Here is a 20,396-nt window from a genome sequence, read left to right as displayed (position 1 = left end):
ATAGCTTAACTTAATACTTATTATTATTTGATCCCTAGCTCGGCTATCTGTAAGATATCATGTAATAGAAATTAGCAGTAGAGTAACATGGAGAGTTTTTAAATGGTGAATGAACTGCCTTTTTTCTACACTTTTATTTTAATTCTACCCATTGTTTATCCCATGTGGGAGACTGGGGTTCAAATCACAGCCGTGGCCTACCACCAGTAGGGGTCCTTAGGCAAGACCTCCTCACGCTTACCCTGTCTACCCTTGTACCCTACTTGTAAGTCGCTATGGATAAAAGCGTCTGCTAAATGACTAAATGTAAAAATGTAAATGTTTAGGACCTTGAAGTCAATTTGATGCATAATTTTGTCAACAGAAATGTATTTCTAGCAACGCTTTGCAAGTCCAAGCTCAAATTTGACAAATAATAATGCTAATGTAGTAGTAAAGCTGGAAATTGCTGAACTTCACATATTATCTCCCAGGCATGTAAAGTATGTCATTATTGTTATCATTTTGCATAGAGAAAACCTAAACTTTAATCATAATTTTTATGCATTTTGTACATGATGTAATGAACAGCCAACCTCTAGTTTTGCCTGCCCTGAGGCTGCAGTGTCTTAATCTACTGTTACAAAAGTAATGAATCTGGGAACAGTTTATTTACTGTGTGTGGATTGGTACCTTTTAGCAAGACAGGAAACCCAGGCCAGACATTGGTAATTTCTCTTATTGAATCTGTTCAAGAAACAATGCCAACAGTGTTTCAACAGATCTATGGCTCCCACTTTGGACTTTCAGTAGCATTGTGATAAGGCTCAGCAGGAGCCAAAATTCACACAAGGTGGTTTTGTGTTCATGTAATGTGGGAGTTAGACAAGCTGGAATTTAGTGTTGCAGTAGTGAGGCCACACAACAAGCCACGACTTCCTTTCACCAGGGTTCACCGCCCAGCAGATGTTGGATTTATTTTGTCTGCTGCTGCCTTTTGTCTCACAGGTGTTGTTTTTGCTGCTCTGTTTGGGTGTAACGTAATACTCTAAATAAAGACTTAATAGCTCTTTTTACACTGGATCCAATTTGTGCAATTTGTTTGAGGTTTATTCATGACTCAACAGTTTGTTCAGCAATCTAGGAGGCAGTGGAAACCAACATTCATCATTTTGTCTGGTTCTCATTTTAAATAATGGCTGGGTGTAAACACGGCATTAAAGTGTTCTTGTGTCTCCCAAAGGTGGTGGAATACAATGTAGTTGTGGAATTCACAGGAAACCACACTCTTTGTTGTTATTTCAGCACCTTGTGTGAGTCTAAAATCTGCGTGATATTTTAAACTGTTCTTTCATAATTTGGCCATTACATTACACCATCCATGCCACTGCTAATGATGTGGTTCAGGCTTCTCAAACTGTTGGAAAGAATTGCAGACACTGCATGCAGCCTAAAATTGAGAATACAGGTCATAGGTCTATAATTATTCTTATTGTTTCTTACTTACTTCAGAGTTTTTGTGCATAGTTTTTTTGTAACTCTCTCAAGTGTAATCAGCAAAATGGGAAATAAAAATAATAATCAAAAATAATCTTGAAACAGATTATGGGCCAGATGGACATCACACTCTCTGCAGGACAAGCTTGTATGAGTCTCTGTGGACATACAACCTGTATAAGCCATAGGTGACACAGACTGACCACACACAGCACATAACTCTGGTATCCATGCTACAAGCTGTGTCCATTCCAAATTTTTGTAAACCTTTACATGACAGTTGTACTGTACTGTAGAATTAAAATGAACAAAGCAATTCCTTGATTTTTAATCTGGAAGTGCCTCTCTCTCTTTGCTTTTCTTAGCCATTGTTGCAGCATGCCACCTTTTAAGGGGGAAAAAACAAAGTTAGAAAATGCTTTAACGCCTTTCCAACAGGAATTTCTCTGTGTCAGATAAAAAGCTTTAATTGAATGGAGGAGGAAGTGTAGGAAGCGTAGGTTCAGCAGCTCCAGCAGCTCCTCATTCCTTGCTATTGTGGAACAGTATTTATGTTTCTGTAGTGGTAGTGGATATCTGCTTCAGAGGGCGTTAGCGTCCTTTGCATGTAACCAGACTGTTAATATTTTACATCCAGTTTCCCATGCTTAAAAAATTTACATCCAGTTCATCGTTTCAGCATATTTCCTGTCTACCTTTAACACCATAAGCTCTCATTCTTTACAGGAGTTTCCTCTTGAGTGTTCACATGCACACCCTACTGTACACAATGGAAGTAATCTGTTTTTCCGAGTGCCCATTAACTGATGCTCTCGTCAGAGATAACACTATGTGATATACATATATATATATATATATATATATATATATATATATATATATATGTGTGTGTGTGTGTGTGTGTGTGTGTGTGTGTGTGTGTATATATGTGTATATATATCTATATCTATATATCTATATATACATATAGACCTGTTGTGATTCGGTGTTAAGGTTGTAAACATTATGCCCTCTTTTACGGTAAACACTTTATGTCACATATAGGACAATCAGACCTATGGCACACGTACATACAAAGAGTCTGCAGTAAAATCAAGCTGTTTCCAGCCATTAACAGCAGGTGGCACTGCCCTTCCTCCACTGTCTGTACCCAAGAGATACTGTAGCAACACTGCATCCTCTGCACCTACTTTTACAACCCTGTCCACATGACACAAAGTCATATTTTGTGCAGATGCAGTTAGTAGATCTTATTTTCTCTCTGGTTTGTTGGGTGCGTCTTGAACATTTTTGAGCATCCTTGTGTTTGTTGGATGATTGTCGCTGTACTGTGGCTTTTATCAAGGAATGCATTCCCAACCTGCTTCCCCCACGCCCAGTCAGGCAACGTAAAAAACACACTTTAATTAAGCAATGTAATCCACGCGGCACCATTCACAGCACTTTATTGTCATATCTGGTGTCTCACCTTTGTCTGCGTGGTGTCTTCATGTACATTATATGTGTCTGCAGGCCAACCTACAAGTTAATACTTGTACAGTACATGTGTATGTGTACTCTGAGGTTGTATATCAGCAGTAAAGCTGCCCATCCCGTGGGCACTGTCAGCCCTTTCAGTCAGTCAGTGATAATCACCTTCATGATGATGGCCAGCCATAGAGGATTAAAGCAGACCTGAAGTCATCTCCCTAGACACCATCTTTCCTTACAGGAAGTAACATCTCCCGTCTGTTAGCCTATGTTTTTCCTGCCCTCTGTTATTAAGACCAGTTATCTACACGTCACACAAAATTAGGTTTTGTGAAATTTGCCTACTGTGTGGTTTGTCTGTTGTCCTAATAACTATTTGTATTACTCTGTCTACTTCTTATGGTAGTTATTACCGTTGTATAAATTGGCACACTTGCACTGAGAGCTGTTAAGATTAGGATCATGTTATGTTTAGTTCTTCCTCTCTGTTTTTGCTCTCCCCTTCTTTCTCATGGTAAGTTAAAATTTAGCATGAACAGCCTCATGCTGTGTTAAATTGCTAGGACTGTCCCAGTCTGTTGAATGCAGGAACGCAGTCATGTAGTGCTTTACAGTATTTCACTCCTGTTGGGCTTTTTACAAGTCATACATTATGTACAGTAGCTTAGACTCGTCAAGCCCATTCATGTATGTGAAACAGTAGCTTCTAATCACAAAATCCTTATTCCTAAAGAATGAATGAGTATTATAAGATTTGCAAAGCATAGATCCATCTGGATTAATGGAAAAGCTCTGTGCTGTGGCCCACTAAGTGTGTGTACTTTGTGTGTGCATGCGCATGTGTGTGTGTGAGTGAAAGTGTGGATTTGATCAAATGATTATTTGTAGCATGCAGGCCACAAGTCACCTCTCCTCCCTACCATGAACACACACACACACACACACACACACACACACACACACACACACACACACACACACACACACACACACACACACTGATTGTTTTTGTGCCACTCCAGTCTTGGTACTGCCAGCTGGGAGGTCTGAGTTGGATGTGACAGCCATTGTAAGAAGTTGTGTGCATTCTGTTTTTCTGTAATGCTTTTGACCTTTCTTATACTTCTTTACGTTTACTATTCTAGTCATAATACATTTTTGAGACATATCTACACTGTTCATAAACATCAGTGTGCTTGTTAATGACAAAGATGTTGCCCGTGTGTGCAATCATTTGTGTGTGGCTTTAAGAATGAGGGCACAAGAGGCTTGCAGCAAGCCGACAAGACAGATGTTGTCAAGCTCCCCACAGAGCAGCACCTCTTTCTCAAGTCGGGACAACTCTGCACACGCAAGCTGCTGCAGCTCATCTGAATATCAGCTGCCAGATTGGGTAGAACTCAAGAGCAGGGTGGAGCTATTGAGATGCTCTACATGCAAAGATAGAAGGTGTACCTGTTTTTTTTTTTTAAAAAGATGTTTTTTAGACCAAGTGTGGGAGATGAGGACAAGAAAACTGGATTCCATCTGATTCGTCAGGCAGAGAAAATAGGTGTGCGTAGGTAATACGGGGTGCCCTTAAACTAAACTGAAGAAGTGACACTGAGTCTGAGGTGCTATCCAAGGACTTTTCAAAGATTACCACTGATTGTGAAGAGATAACATGGCAGCCAATTCAGAAACAAGCAGTGATACCGAGGTATGTTTTTGTTTCTTTCCTTCTTGCTGATGCTACAATTAAGTCCACCTCTCAGTTTGTAACTTGTAACTTGTGCTTCCTTATTTTTTCTTCCAGTGTAATATACAGTAGTTGTCTGCAGTTCTTCTGCACATTTTCCTTGAATCCACACAGGGATTGCATCATTCACATAAAACTTTCTACGACACAGAGCAGTTGCTTAGTGTTTCCCTTGTCCATTTGTAGGATGGTAAAACACATTTATTGATCAGGTTTGTGTGCTTAATGCACTGAGATTGTTGTGAGTGTCTGTGGTGGTGGAGGATGTTGTTTCTCAGTATGTTACACTGACTATTTCAATATACAGTATTTGGGTCGGAGATACTACACCTTTAGGGTACTACCATCCTTTTATCTCCCTTTGCCATACATACACTGCCTGGCAAAGCAAAGAGAAAAAGTTGTTGTCTTTTCTTTTGCCTCAAATATGTGGAAATTCAGTCACGTGGAAATTTGCATGAGCTCTATAGCTGCAGGAGTCAGTGTTGAGGGGGTGCTATTTCTATCCTTCTCTCTTCTTTCTGTGGACTGAGCCAGCTTCACACAGAGCCCTGCTATAACTATCCAAACAACCACAGCATTCACACAGAGTGCACATGGCTCACTTCACCACCTGCTACTGGCCTCACCACAAGGGGAAACCTCACTGGTATTCAGCCTGTGCATTCCACAACATTCACTTTTTAAGAAAGAAATAAACATAGAGTGTTGTTTCTGGTCTGAAGGCCTTTGAATAGCTGTTCTAATGCTTTTTTCTTGAAAAACTGTGTAAAACTGAGGAGGACGCTTGAGATCACAGTGTATATAAAGTGGTAAATGCAACCCCACTCTATGCACAATCTCCCACACTTAGTAAGCATTCCTGCCAACAGAGGCGAAGCTTGCCAAACAAAAATGATTTAGCATTCATTGAATAATAGCGTAGTAATTATCGTAGCTCTATTATAAACGACTCTGTCGACTGCATTTCCTCCCAAACTGAAATGTGCTTTCATCATAGAAGCTCAATAACAACATGCTGTATAGTTTCTTTATGACTTTGGGTAGCTTGTGATTGCATTTCCCATGTCATGCAGGGAGCATTTGAAGTGGGCTTTCCCCTGAGAGCTGTGTTTCATGCAACAAATCATCATCCGTCAGCACTGTGGCGGCCAAGCCCACTACCACGATCCAACATTAACAAAGCAGCGTAGTCAACCACACAACTTGTTTATGTTGAATTGACTTTCATGTCCTTCAATTGTTTCTCAGGGACTACATGGGTTAGCTATGAATGTTCAAGTCCCATCGTAAAATATATCTCACATCTCTGAAATATTCAAGAGGTTACTTTCCATACAATGGCCTCCTTGATAAGCTTTAAATGAAGGATTGTTTCTTGTTGTGCAGCAATCTACCAGTGGCTGCTCACACTGCTTATTAAATGTTATTAACATTATTGGATCCATTGGACTGTATCAGCAATAAATGACTGTAGCATGATGTTGTTGCTTTAGCCACACTTCACTCAATGAAAATGGCAAACAGCACATTCCAGGCCAGCATCTCCTCAAGACTGGAGATCTCTGAACACAAGCTGGATGTCAGAATGGGAGTGACCATTAAGAGACATCAACATACCAGAAGTTTTATCAGTATTGCAGGAAATACCTAAGGAGCAGCTGTTGACAAAGTAAGATATGCTGTCATTACCAAAGGCTGAATGTTCCTGTCCACATACCATTGTTTAATTTCCCTTGTCTCATTTATTTGGCTGTGTTGAAAATGTGAATGAATAATGTTAGGAAGTCTTTAAGGGCAAGTGGACTTGAGTTGTTCTCTTAAATGTGGAAGCTAATTTGTCACAGAGTAGTGTTGAGCCTTTGGGTTTTTGAGGCATTTCCTGTCATGAGTTTTGCTCCAGGGCCTCAGCTGAATCATGTCATTTTGAACCTGAACTAGCAAGACGGTGCTTTTATCTGGTTTATCCTGCTGTTCAGATTCACCTCCAAACTCTCCATGGCATGACAAATAATAATGACTGGTTGCATATTAATGATGAACTAACCCCCAAGAAGAACTGAATTGTCTTTCAGGTCGGTCATGGAAATTGTAATTGGTTCAGGTCTCCGCTGAGAATAATTCCACTGGGATACTGTGTGGAAAATGTGTGAAATTGATGTCAGAGCCTATTAGTTTTTTTCTAGTTATAGAACGTTCACCTCATGTAATTAATATTGCAGAATGGGGTTGAGGAGATATTTATGTAAATCTTAACAAGGATAGGCCACACTGTTTGGTTGTAATAGATGTGAGGATTGTTGTTTGTTTTCTTTACAAATTCTAATCAACTAATTTGGGGGTTTACCAGTACACATCCGTTTTTAAATTATTGATTAATATTGGGATCTGTTGGTTTGCCTGTCATGGTATTATTATACTAATTTATCTCCTTCACACATAATATCCCGACTTTGTTTTTTGTTTTTTGTTTTTTCCCCCACTGGCTATAGTGGAACAGATCCCAGTAAATGATTTTAAGACCATATCAGTCAAACCTACATACTTTAATTATTGAATTCAAATTTTTGGTCATTGTTAATAGTCACACTTCTGCCTGGATTGCTGTGGATCTTAGGGAAAACTGGAGTTTAGTGACATAAAAGAGCAATTTAGTTCAATTTAGCTGCACTGCTTTTTACTCGTATACTGTAGATAAAATTGATCATTGAAAAAAAAATCCGAAGATTAATGGGTAATTTAAATCGGAATTAGTGGCAGATCTACTGAAAATAATAATTAACCTGAATTTGGCTTTTTAATATACTGTACACTGCCTGTCCAAAAAAAAAGTCACCACCTGGATTTAACGAAGCAAATAGGTAAGAGCCTCCCACTGGATAATTACTGCATGGATGATTATGTTTCAGCTTGTAACAAGTTATTTAACCCTAATTTATGCAGTGAGTAGGTTCTCATTTCTTAAACAACCATGTCAGAAGACACATCCTGTGGTTATTGTAAAAAAAGGTAATCTGTTTCAGAAGGGTCAAATTATTGGCATGAATCAAGCCAAGAAAACATCTAAGGAGATTGTTAAAACTACTAAAACTGGTTGCTGCAGTTGGTCAGGTTTAGGTCCAGCAACATTATGTGCCCAAAGAATGAGGTCAGCTGACTACTTGAATATACTGAATGACCAGGTTATTCCATCAATGAATTTTTTCTTCCCTGATGGCACAGACATATTCCAAGATGACAATATCAGGATTCATTGGGCTCAAATTGTGACTGAGACGGGCAGTGTATAACAAAGTTCAAGTTTACAATTAATTTTCTCCCTTTCTCATATTCCTAATGATAGATAATTTCAACTCTAACTGTGCTATTAATATAATATATATCTATATAGATATTAATATCAAGACACACATTGTGAAGTGACAGCCAGGCTGGTTCAGTGGGAGAGGATAAAGTTGTATTGCGTTCCAGCCTGCTTGACAAATCTGCTTTAAGTGCTTAGAGGAAGGTGAATCTACTACCTGCAGTAATGCTGCCTCATCACTTAGATTTAAAGACAGAGACCCAGATAGCATGTGTAGGCTTAGAAAGTCGTTACCTAGCTCTAAAGGAACGGTCATATTCATGCATGCCACTGAAGCAATGGCAATGGCACGGTATTATATCAGGTAAAACTTATTAAATATTTCTCTTGACTGTGTAAGTTCTATCATCCCAGACATATTGTCTTCATGGTGGTGTAGCTGGTGTTGGGTGACGACAAACACCCTGTAGAGTCGATAGTTAACATTTTGGAATAAGTTGCTGCATGCATTTGCATATGAATGAGAACATCTCCTTAATGCTTAATGTTGTATGTGAAGACAAGTGCGTTGCCATATAAATAGTTTATTGTTAATTCATTCATTACCTTAATTAGTGAGCTCATTAGCATAGCAGGTTATGTTTAATAAATACTTTGTGTTTAATGATAGCACATTCAGCAGCTCAAGTGCTCTTTTTTTTTTTTATTTGGTAGATATAGGTTACGTAGGTTTCTATGCTGTTTGTTTCTTTTTGTTGTTGTGCCACCTTTAGTATTTCCTTTGTTGAACTAACAGTTGAATATCTTGTTTATTTAAATATAATTTTTTATTAATTTATTTAAAAATGTATTAAATATGATGAACTTTTTTTCATTATTTTCTGACATGTTGTAGACCAAACAAGCAGCCTGTGTCAATGAGTTTATTGTCTACATCATGTATGATTGTAAGTGTTTGTTGTATGTAGATTTGGTATTAGATCACATACTTTGTATGTGGGTTGGTGTGTAACCTGTGAACAATGATGTGTAGCCCATCAATGCTGCTGATCAGTTCCCCTGGGTGCTGAGTGGCTCACTGAGTTTGAAGGACGCTGTGTCCTCTAGGATGGAGGCATATAAATGCTAGAGCTTTTGGCCTCAGCTTCCTGCTGCCTGCTGGAGTGGGCATGAAGAGTAGTGTATACAGAGGAAAGAAGAGGCTTTACACACTGGTAAAAGGTACAACAGGTGAGGCACTGGAAGAGAGGAGGTGAGATGAGGCACTGTGTGGAGGGATGTAGAGCGTGATTTGTGTTGCAACTTGTTCTGTGGAAGAATTAGTTTGTGGTTCAATGCTATTTCTGTAATAGTTTGCATTTTAAAATTAGCAGGAATTTACAACTGACAATGCTCTTTCTGTCTTCAGTAACTTCTGTTCCTTTATGCTTCTTTTCTGTACTAAAACTAAGAACAACGAAAAGATAAGCCTGTGTGCATTACTGAACCAAAGTTGTCAAACCTTTGCAGTCAACCATCAGTTTGATGTAGGTCATAGGTTCTACCAATGGTCGACATTGATCCCTGCGCTTTGGCTGTATCACAGGAAAGCAGGTCACTGATTTCCTAAACAGTGAAACTGTCGATTTCTCCTCTGCCCGTAAGCTCTAGATCACTGCATAATTAAAACTATAGACCATGGGTGGAGGGCATTTTTTAGAATAATATTGGAATGTTTTTAACTCTATGGGAATAATTAAAGAACAACATCAAACTTTGGCCAAGATGTAAGACATTTACACTGGTCATATTAAAAGGTAAAGCTATTACACAAATTGTATTTTTTGACTGAGATAGTTGGAATCACTTTGGGCAGAAGCATATTTTACTGTGTGTTTTACCTCCATGTTTACATTTTCAACAGACTTTCAATGACTCTACATAATGTTAACTGCAGCTGGAATTCATACTTTACTCTTGGGGTGGCCTAAAACACAGACCAGGATGATAGTGAAACTAATAACATTAGACAGTGGCAGGAGGTCGAATTGGACCAACAACATTATATTATAGACTGTGGAAACAACTCTTCAAAATGCCGTTATTCCCTTTGTCATGTTGCTGGTTAAACTATCCCAGCTCTGCAATCTAACATTTCCTGTGGTAAACTGTATTATATATATTGTTTTTGTTTTTTTTAGAACATCATGTAATATTTTGTTCATCTTCCTTCTTGTCTTTATCTGTCTTGCCCGAACACATTTACTCCACTTGTCATAATTCTCCTGGCTCTTGTACCACATGAACCTTATTTCCTCACGGTGAACTCTCTGGCGGTCCATTTCCTTTTCCACTTGACACATTGCCCCCTTTCTTAACCCTGGAAAACCTCTCCACATTTGTACTTCCTTCTGGTTGGAGATTGCAGAGTGTACTGTAGCCCCAGTTGCAATGGAGGACAGTGACCATGAGGTTCACTCTTCATCAGACGAGCAGGACTCCTGCCCTGCCTCCCCTAATCACAGCAGGGACCATGATACTGAGCAGGTAACAGAACAGTGACACAGCTAAAAGCTCCTGGACTGATCGCTCAACTTTGTGTTTAGTCAATGTTTGGCTGCAGTAAATATTCTGTACAGTTAGAAGTGGGACTCGTGATTCGTCTATTAATCAAAACCAGCCTTTCCCTCTTAACTTAACCTTCCCTGCTCTCCAAAAAGCAATATATAGGTATTTGTCATCACCATAAGTTATTAAGATCATTTTTAAAGGTTTGTTTTCTGTCCTCCGGATCTCACTCTTCCCTTCTACATCTGCACCATTACTGTACCTGTCTTTGCCCTCACTTCCTCCTCGCCTCATCCACCCCCTTCAACCATGATGTCTCTCTAGCAGTCAAGCCATTCAGATGACTCAGAGGTGGAGAACATTATGCAAGACCCTCAACACCAACATGACCACAAACACCAGCACCATCATGAGCATGAGCCTCATGATGAAGACAGGGAGGCAGAGGGCGGAGACCGCCCCCATACGCCATCTTATTTGCGCCCTCCTGTGGCAGGCAGGGCGCAGTCGGATTCAGGTTCAGACTTCAGTTTGCCGCAGAGTAGAAGTGTGGAGTTTGACTTGCCAACCCTTGTTAGTCCCTCCAGGCCCAAGAGCCCTTGGGGTCGATTTGACCCATACAACAATAATGAGGTAAAACAAAGAGGTCTAGCCAAGACCCCCTCTCAACGAGATCTGTGTGGATTAGTTTAGCTTTCAAGGCAAAGTCGTCTTTATGCTTTAATGTGTGGAGCAACTCTGTATACAAGACTTGAAGTAATATTTGTTTAATGTGGTTAGACATGTTTGATTTATGCTTAGTACCTTCTGGTGCCTTTTGCTTTTGTTGTTGTTTTGTGTAAGTGTCAATGTTCTTGTGGGAAAGTTGGCATCCTCTGAATGGAACAACCTAATTTCTGATGAGTTTGATAAATAATTCATACACAGTCCGTTTAAGTCAGTTTCTTCTATTATTTTTGTTTATGTTTTCTAGGACCAGGACAAGGAATATGTTGGTTTTGCTACATTGCCAAACCAGGTGCACCGCAAGTCAGTCAAGAAGGGATTTGACTTCACGCTCATGGTTGCTGGTAAATCCTGCTGTGCACATTAGAAGACATTTGATCTTAAGTCCACCTTCGCCTTGGAGGAGATTGCTACCCACGCTGTCTTAAACTTACATTTTTTGTCTTGTTGTTTTTTGTTTGAAGGTGAATCTGGTCTGGGAAAGTCCACCTTGGTCAACAGTCTGTTTCTCACAGATCTGTACAAAGATAGGAAGCTGCTCAATGCTGAAGGTGAAGAAGCTGTGGCTTTTGATATGTATTATTTTTTCGTTTGTCTGATAAATATTTGTTGTATACTATGTTGTGGTTGATTTTAAAATGTTTGTTTGTCCCATAGAGCGAATCACACAAACAGTAGAAATCACCAAACACACAGTGGATATAGAAGAGAAAGGAGTTAAACTGAAGCTCACTATTGTGGACACCCCTGGGTTTGGGGATGCTGTAAACAACACTGAATGGTACAAGTCAAACATTTTTAACAATTAAAATTAATTAAGTCAAAATCATGAATCTTCACACAGTACAGCTGGATAACCTCATTAGAGCTTTATTGTGGTTGAAATGATGTGTGCAGCATTTCAGCTGTTGCCTCAGACCCTGAATGTCTCTGTGTAAATGTGTCTGTGTGTGTTTCTGCTCCAGTTGGAAGTCAGTGGCTGACTACATCGACCAGCAGTTTGAGCAATACTTCAGGGATGAGAGTGGCCTCAACCGCAAGAACATCCAGGACAACCGCGTACACTGCTGCCTTTATTTCATCTCACCCTTCGGTCATGGGTATGACAAAGCTGCAGTACTCCACAAGGGATTAGTTAGCCCTGCTGCTCTCTTTTATTGCTCCTAATAATGAGGAATATTAGCCCCTTGACTGCAGCATGTAATGTCTGTGCTGGCATTTTGCATTACAATCATACATAAAGCAGAGAAAGTTGCTGTATCGTTGCCTTCACTTTATATAAAAACATACATCACAACAGCTTAGTTAACTCACCTGAGTAATGGAGATTTTATTGTAAATATCTAGTGTTTCTGTTTTCACTTGCAATGCATTCAGGCCTGTTTGTAGAGTCACGAGTTGAAGCAGTTCTCTGCTCCCTTCAGGTGAATTTACATCTGCTGCAGAGCTCTTACTCTAATCAATTGTTTGTGCCGAGTGCTGATGTGGTACTTTCAGAACATTTGTGCACATCCAATGTCCCACATCACTGCGCTCACCATAAACCTCAAGTAATGCTGCAGTGTATTTTCAGTGTCACATTTATGGAGAAAGCACCCCCTCTGTTGATAAGTTTTTGTCATTACTCATCAGAAGCCACACCAAGTGGTCACCTCGCCAATTACTGCCAGTGTTCATCCATCTTGCCCATGTTATTGCCTGAAAATGAATGTCAAGCCAAAGTTTACACACTGCCATTATACAAATAGAAACCAGGACAGTTAGTTTAAAAACAACAACACAAAATAAAAACTTGATAAAACACTTATTCCTCGATCCCCCTTCACTGTCACAGGACACACTGACAAAGAAGATGCCTTAAATAATTATTCCTCAAAACTATATGAACAAATGAAATGATCACATCCTTCATGTGTAACAGTTATGCTAACCATCTAATGAAAAACAATCTATTTCACTCGTGTAAAAAACCCAGTGTTAATTTGTTATGAATGTTATGTATACTTAATATTGAGTATTTTGTTTCATTGTTCTGTATGTGATGTGTCTCTTGTAGCCTTCGGCCCTTGGATGTGGAATTCATGAAAGCTCTGCATGAGAAGGTTAACATCGTCCCTGTTTTGGCCAAAGCTGACACACTCACCCCTAGTGAGGTCAAGAAAAAGAAAATCAAGGCAAGACTGACCTCAGTTACTAAACTGTTAATCTATACATATGTATGCTTCTTCCTATAAATAAAACAATTTTACATAGCTGAGATGTATTTGTTTAATCACCTGTCGCATTTTTATAAATCTTTTCAAATTTTCACTCTGTACTTTCTCCTCTGCATTTTTTCCTGTAGATCAGGGAGGAGATTGAGCAGTATGGTATTAAGATTTACCAGTTCCCTGACTGTGACTCTGATGAAGATGAGGAATTCAAGCAGCAGGACCTTGAGCTAAAGGTGAGAGCAAAACTGGCAGATGTTTTCTCTTTAAGTGCCACATGTTGTTGACACATGCATGGCCCATGTGGGTTAACAGGTACAGGTATTTAAACTGTGGTAGTGTAGCAGGGGAAGTATACATCAGTTGATGAGTTAATGCTCTGATAAATCTAGATTTATATTTTATCCAAAACATTTTAAAGTTCTGTTCAAATTAAAAAACTACTCCAGGTATATGACAGTTTGTAAATTTTGGGACCACATAATAGATGACCTTCACTGACTGTAGTCTTGATGAGTCAAGCTTTCTCTGACCTTCTCAGATCATAAGCTACTCGCAAGGACACAGTCAGGGTCCATGTTTATTTCTTGATGCTTCTTTTGTTGAGTGGCCTCTGATAAGAGTACTCTGTTAATCAGAGCAGAGAAATATAAAAAATTAAAGAAAATTTAAAAAGCTGTAAGTTAACACAATGTAAGGTTAGGACATTAAGCAATAAGATGATTAAAAATAGAGGTTAAAACCATGACTCTTTACTCCATATGAGTTTAGGCAGAGATTACAAAGCAATGACACTGGAGAGGAGAAGATGCTGAAGTGCCAAGTGGGCAAATCATAACAAAACAACCATAAATACATCTGCACTGCACCACTCAGTACTGCACTGATCTACTGACTCAACTACACCCTCCCCTGGCAGATATTGTTAGAGCTTTTTATTTATTTTTTTATTTTTTTTTATATTTTTTTTGTTCTCCCAAAAAGGAAAGCATTCCTTTTGCAGTAATTGGCAGCAACACAGTGGTGGAGGCCAAAGGAAAGAGGGTCCGAGGCCGCCTGTACCCCTGGGGCATCGTAGAAGGTACTGCAGGTCCTGTCATAAGTTAAACTTTGATTTATAGTAATAACAAAACATTTATTAAGATCATTTGTAGCATACTCTGTGTGTGACAAGTTGTTAAGCTGCATACATTTTATATAGTTGCTAGTGGCAATTACAGCACTTCTGTGTGTTCATTGATTGGTTGACCTTTCTATCTTCACACTGTGGTTTGCAGTGGAGAACTCGGCACACTGTGATTTTGTGAAGCTGAGGAACATGCTCGTTCGCACACACATGCAAGATCTGAAGGATGTGACCCGTGAGACCCACTATGAGAACTACAGAGCCCAGTGCATTCAGAGCATGACCCGCATGGTCGTGAAGGAACGCAACCGCAAGTATGCTCACAATAAAACAGGGGTTACACACCCAGAAAAACAAATAACTATATACAGAGACACATGACACAATGAAGTATCTCAGATTAAAATAATCTAAGATGTAATTCATTTGTTGTTTCATCCAGAGCTTTAAGACTTTTCTGATTCCCATTCTTATTTTTCCATGTATTAATTGGCACATACATTTGTAGTGTAAGGTGTTGATGAGGTTTGTGTATGTAGACAAAGTTCAGCAGCTGATGACAGGTCACAAAGTTCAAAAAGCATATTTCAGTTTGTTGCTATGTGTGTCGTGTGCACATTATTATGAAACTCTCCAAAAGAGAGGAGGTTGAGCCCTTCCCCTAAGAACAGCTGTTAATATAAAATGTTGAACATCTGTCTGCAGTAAACTAACCAGGGAGAGCGGCACAGACTTCCCCATCCCTGTGGTGTCTGGAGTGACAGACAACGAGACAGAAAAACTCATCCGTGAGAAAGATGAGGAGGTACGGCACGCCAACCATGAACCAGAGTCACACTACCAACATGATCATGACCACGAGCACGAGCCAGAACACAATACTGACCACAATGAGTGCTCCGAGTCTCCGGCCAACCCAGAGACACACTCAGATCAGTTGGTGGATGAAGCTCTCTGAGCATCACTACTTTACTCAACAACGTGTGAAGCACACTCAGATCGTTTTCTGAGGCTTGACAAGGAGTTGCCTCCAAAGCCTGATTAATTGTAGCATACACTGAAACCTCGACTCCCCAGTCCTCACCAAGTTCTCTGGACCTTTGAACTGTGGATAGGAAATCTTGCATCTAACATATGACAGTTGCTTCCATGTTGTACATTTTCTACTCAGGAAAGACTGTAAACACACCCATAGAGCTTTCCACATACTGTAACCTCTGCCAGTGCCAAGACAAAATACCAACATTATTATTACAGTTCAGTTCAATAAGGCAGTATTTATATTGAAGGGCTAAATAGAAATAGTATGAAATATGATATAAATTGTCAGAAAAATCCTCAGAATTTGTATTAGAAGAAATGTTATTATGGGAAATATGATTCTTTTTAGTTACCTAAAGAGCTCAGATTACTTTCCAGTTAATAGAACTAAAGATAAACTGAGCAGGCTTACAACATGGTACACTGTGTTAATGTTCATTATATTCAAATACAGTAGGAGGATCTGTTCATGGTGAATTATCACATTGTGTTTCTCATTCCTTCCCATTTCCCTACTAAAGCTATTTATTTTATCAAATAAAGACATAATTTCTCCTCAGGTGTTTTTATTTTTTGTGGAGCCGACATTACAATTTGTCACTGAACTATCATACCATAACAATATAGGTTGGGAATGTGAAAGTATGTTATGATTTTGCCAGGTACTACAGTCAGCCTACTATACTACACCGTCTATACTACACAAAGTACAAGCTGAGTACAGATACTAGGGCACAACTAGTGTAAAATTAGCAAATAAAAATCACTTGTATTACGTATTTTTTGCCTACATGTACAAAAAATACAATTTCAGCCGTTTACTCAGCTGTGTCTTTCACTATCTTTAAATCCTACTTTCCTAATATAAATATTCTGTAGTGTACATGGCACTTGGTTCCCTGCTGTCTGCCAACACAGGTCACGTGATATAGAAAGAACAGACTGATGTCCCGAGTGTTATTGATTTGTTCAGTCTGTGCAGTCATGTGTAAATAATTTGCTTGTACAACAGACTCCATGTTCATATTTCCTTATAAATAATGTATAGATTTGCTAAGTTGTGAATGTATAGCATCAAATCATGGTACTAACATCTGTTGTATCTCTCTTTGCAGCTGCGGCGGATGCAGGAGATGCTGCAGAGGATCCAGGATCAAATGCACACTCAGAAAGACGCCTATTAGCATAGGACACCAGTCACACTGTGTACATGTCTTTCCCTGGGATAACACCCAGGAAACCTTTGTTCCTCTCTAGAACATTGACATCGCTCTGTGTCCACCCAAACACCACTCAACCTCATTAACAAGCACGTTACACATGGATCAGGGACCTGCAAGGAGGTGGTAAGATTTTCTGACATTTGCAGCCTAACTGCTGCCTTTATCCCTCTCCAGAATGTCTGACATTTTTGGCACCACTGCTGCAAACATATCAACCCTCCTCCTGTCTACTGTTTTCTTTTCTGTCAGAAGTATAAAATAATACAAAAAAATTAACAGATTTGATCTTTATTTGGATAAATCAGTCACTAGTGTGAGGGTTAGTTCACTTATCTGAACGTTATTTAGCCACATGATCACAGGGTTTTGTTGTATTTGTATTATTTTTTACATATGGTCTGATGTAAGGTTTAATTACTGGTGACCTGTTCAGATTTAAGATTCAGATTTAAGTAAAATTTTCTGGTGCAAGTTTTTATTTTTATTGTTGCTATATGTCAACATGAATATATATTGTCATAATTTAATTTTCTTTACTACACATTTTTCTACAATTTTTCTTTTTTCCTTTTTTTATTTAACTACACTGCGTGTCATTATGGATGCTTGTTTTATAAAGACTTTCCTTCAGAGGATTGATTGAATTTATTTCCATTTTGTTCTTCTGTGTCTGCATGTTCATCATAGTTGCCACCTCTGCTGCCTGATGGCTCGGACGATGGCCAGTCATAAATGAAAGCACTGCTCACTGATTAAAAATGATCTAATATCGTGACAGAGAACTCCTCTAATTCCCTAAAGCCGAGTTGTTTAAAAGTCAGTTCATCTCAAGAGTGACATGACAGAACCATCACCAGGTTACACATGAGAGCAGATAATTAGAGATAAAGATAACCCTTATCTTTCACAAAGCGGGATCCAAGGGAAGGGTTGCATCAAAGGCTATGCAGTGTATTTATTTTCAGGTATGTTTTGTGAAGGTTATTGTAGAACAGTTTAGTGAATATAAGGTTTTTATGGGCAGTAAAAATATGTAGCTCAGCTGTCAAATATACATCAATAAGAGGTGGATTTTTTATATTGGCTGGTTATGATGCTGTGCTCACTTCAGAGAAAGCCTATAATGTCTGATGTGTGCTAACCTTAATGTTTAAAGCCCACAGTGATAAATGAAATTGTCCTTAATGTTCTTTTTTTAAAGTTTGATTTTTGTTTTGTATTTACACAAAGAACATGGATTTTGAATATATTTTAAAGCCAAGAGTTGTGATCTGAACCTGATTCTCTTGCAGATTGTTTCTATAAAGCTAAATCCTTTTTTTTTTTTTTTAAATGAGTTGACTCGCCCTAATCGTGTTTGTTAAAAAAAAGAAATACATTCCCTGTCACAGAGTCAGGTATGGGTTTTCTTTGTTTTGTTCTTTTTATTCAATTTGTCTTTTGTTATTCTATGTTATGGAGTATATTTATGTAATAAATCTATAAATGAAACACGAATGAAAAGGACAATTTGTATAAAGTCTAATATTGTAATAAAACAGGAATATAATTTCATGTCTCCATCACACACTGGGTTTCCTTTATGTTGTGAAAGCAGATCAGAATTAAAGTTAGAGTGTGTAAAGGTTTAGACAGCCATGTTTTATTAACCCTTAAAGTGACGACAAGTACAAACCAGCTGTCGTCAGCGGTGACGCCATCTTGTTTTCTCTGTAACGTTGACACTGTTTTGTTTGTTTGTTTGTTTGTTTGTTTGTTTATGTTCACGCTGTCTCTTTGTGTGTTTATTTCTTTTTAACTATAACGTAGTTTTCACCTCACCATTTTTTTTTTTTACTGGCACAAATGATGTAGATGAAGCCTCATGGACACAAGAAAACTTCTCAGTCGTAAGTATTAAATGACGAATATTAAAATATTCAGTGAATGTTCACCAGGGTTTAAAACCTACTACGAATGAAATACCTCTCTGCTCTCTGGAGGTTGTTGTCATCACTGACTCTTGTCTTTGAGTTTTTATCTTCACAGCTTTCACAGTTTTCTATGTTTCACTCTTTCTACTCGTGTTGCACAGTACACCAGTGGTTTATTTCTTTTTCAGGACATTACAGATTGCTGTGTTGGTTGTAATTTTTGCAGTGCTTTATGTCTTTAAACAACAAATGAAGTCTAATCTAAAACCTCCATTCAAAAGGTGCTGTGTTTTACATTGTTTAATGAATCTAGGTGCTGAACTTTCATTCCCATTCACCTTTTGATCTTAAATTACTATTTAATTAATATAACTAACCATAAAATATTCTTAGATTCTAAGATAGCGGATGGTAATCTTTTTAAGCATCAGTATAAAAACATAAAAAGGCTTGACATTTCTAAATTAATTTAAAACCTTTTGATAGATTAATTATTAATATGATTGCTATACAAATTTGCACCTGCCATCAGGTAGATTGGTCCAATCTCATTGAGTAAACTGCTCCAGCTGTCTCTGGATTAAGAGGGGCCTTCTCCTGAATGCATCTTTTACCTCTTTCCATAGATGCTCTTTGAATAAAGACCAGGGAAAACATTCACAAACATTGTTAGAAAACTTTAAGAAAGCTCCTACCTTAACCTAAAACGTCCCAGCTGGCAGTCCTCTCCACAGAGTGATTTAGGAAACCTCTCAGAGCCACTCTGAACTGGGAAAGGACTAAAATTTGTCTGTGTGGTTTATCCCGCTGCTTGGGACGTTGTTTTAAAGGCTGTGATTGGTTGGTCAAAAAGTATATTGTAATGACCTGAGTGAAATGGCTGCTTGGACTTTATGATTCGTGCTGAGTGTGAGAACTCATGGATCTGTTAATTTGTTGTTGTTCAGTTAAAGATAATACTGTGTTTTGACTGGTTGAAGTCGACTGTGGGTGTCATTAAGAACGACTAACTAAACGTAAGAGTTTAGTTAGTCACTATGATGGAGGTTCCTGTAGCATGTAGTGGTCTCCAGTCAGGGTTCATGGTAACATTAATAATAATGTAAATTATGTGAGTCTTGGAGATGGCTACACATTCAAGGTCTTTGTTTCCTGACTCTTCACTAACATTATTACCATATAGAAAAAAGATGCAAATGTGTTTCAGTGACAACGAGCATGCAGCTGAAACAGAGCTTTCAGACACTGGGTTTCTCACCAGAATTCCTTCTAGAAGTTAAGGAACCCTACAGAACAATACTTATGTTTATAGTAGGTAGGGTGATCTTATCTCTGGAAACTATTTCTTTGTTGGTGAAGATCAAGCTGATGCCATGTGACTTGCAAAAGGTTTCACTGGTCCAAAGGACATTCTCCCTTAAGCACTATCCCTCGTCAATTGCCCTGTGAATTAACCTTGGCTTTTTGTCTACCATTCTGGGTCTGTGTACATTTTAACCATTTTCACCACTGAATAAAACGCTGGGGAAACAAAAAACAAATCTGTAGTAATAAATAATCAAACTAATTGTCAGACTAACTGGTAAAAATTAAAGACCTTTCTTCTGACCTCTGTGAACCCC

The 20,396-nt window shown here is 38.6% G+C and overlaps 1 protein-coding gene across 5 annotated transcripts in view; it reads left to right on the top strand.

The window, feature by feature from the left end:
• sept4b (septin 4b) overlaps nt 1-18,415 on the top strand; it is a 40,360-nt gene extending 21,945 nt beyond the window's left edge. For 2 of the 5 annotated variants that reach the window (XM_026377613.1, XM_026377622.1), the window contains exons 3-11: nt 11,509-11,605; nt 11,726-11,812; nt 11,919-12,042; nt 12,227-12,361; nt 13,318-13,435; nt 13,606-13,707; nt 14,456-14,552; nt 14,749-14,911; nt 15,303-15,570. In XM_026377613.1, the coding sequence (XP_026233398.1) occupies nt 11,509-11,605; nt 11,726-11,812; nt 11,919-12,042; nt 12,227-12,361; nt 13,318-13,435; nt 13,606-13,707; nt 14,456-14,552; nt 14,749-14,911; nt 15,303-15,555 (1,176 nt within the window). In that variant the 3' untranslated portion in view covers nt 15,556-15,570. Of the gene's footprint in view, nt 1-9,371; nt 10,515-10,859; nt 11,169-11,508; nt 11,606-11,725; nt 11,813-11,918; nt 12,043-12,226; nt 12,362-13,317; nt 13,436-13,605; nt 13,708-14,455; nt 14,553-14,748; nt 14,912-15,302; nt 15,571-16,753 lie in introns of those variants that run through there. The other 3 variants (XM_026377647.1, XM_026377639.1, XM_026377630.1) reach the window with 3 other exon arrangements.
• Nucleotides 18,416-20,396: the final 1,981 nt, after the last annotated feature.

This window comes from Anabas testudineus, chromosome 13, assembly GCF_900324465.2.
Source record: "Anabas testudineus chromosome 13, fAnaTes1.2, whole genome shotgun sequence".
NCBI lineage: Eukaryota > Metazoa > Chordata > Actinopteri > Anabantiformes > Anabantidae > Anabas > Anabas testudineus.
Note: the sequence above shows the minus strand (reverse complement) of the source record. Positions and strands in the feature narration are given on the sequence as shown.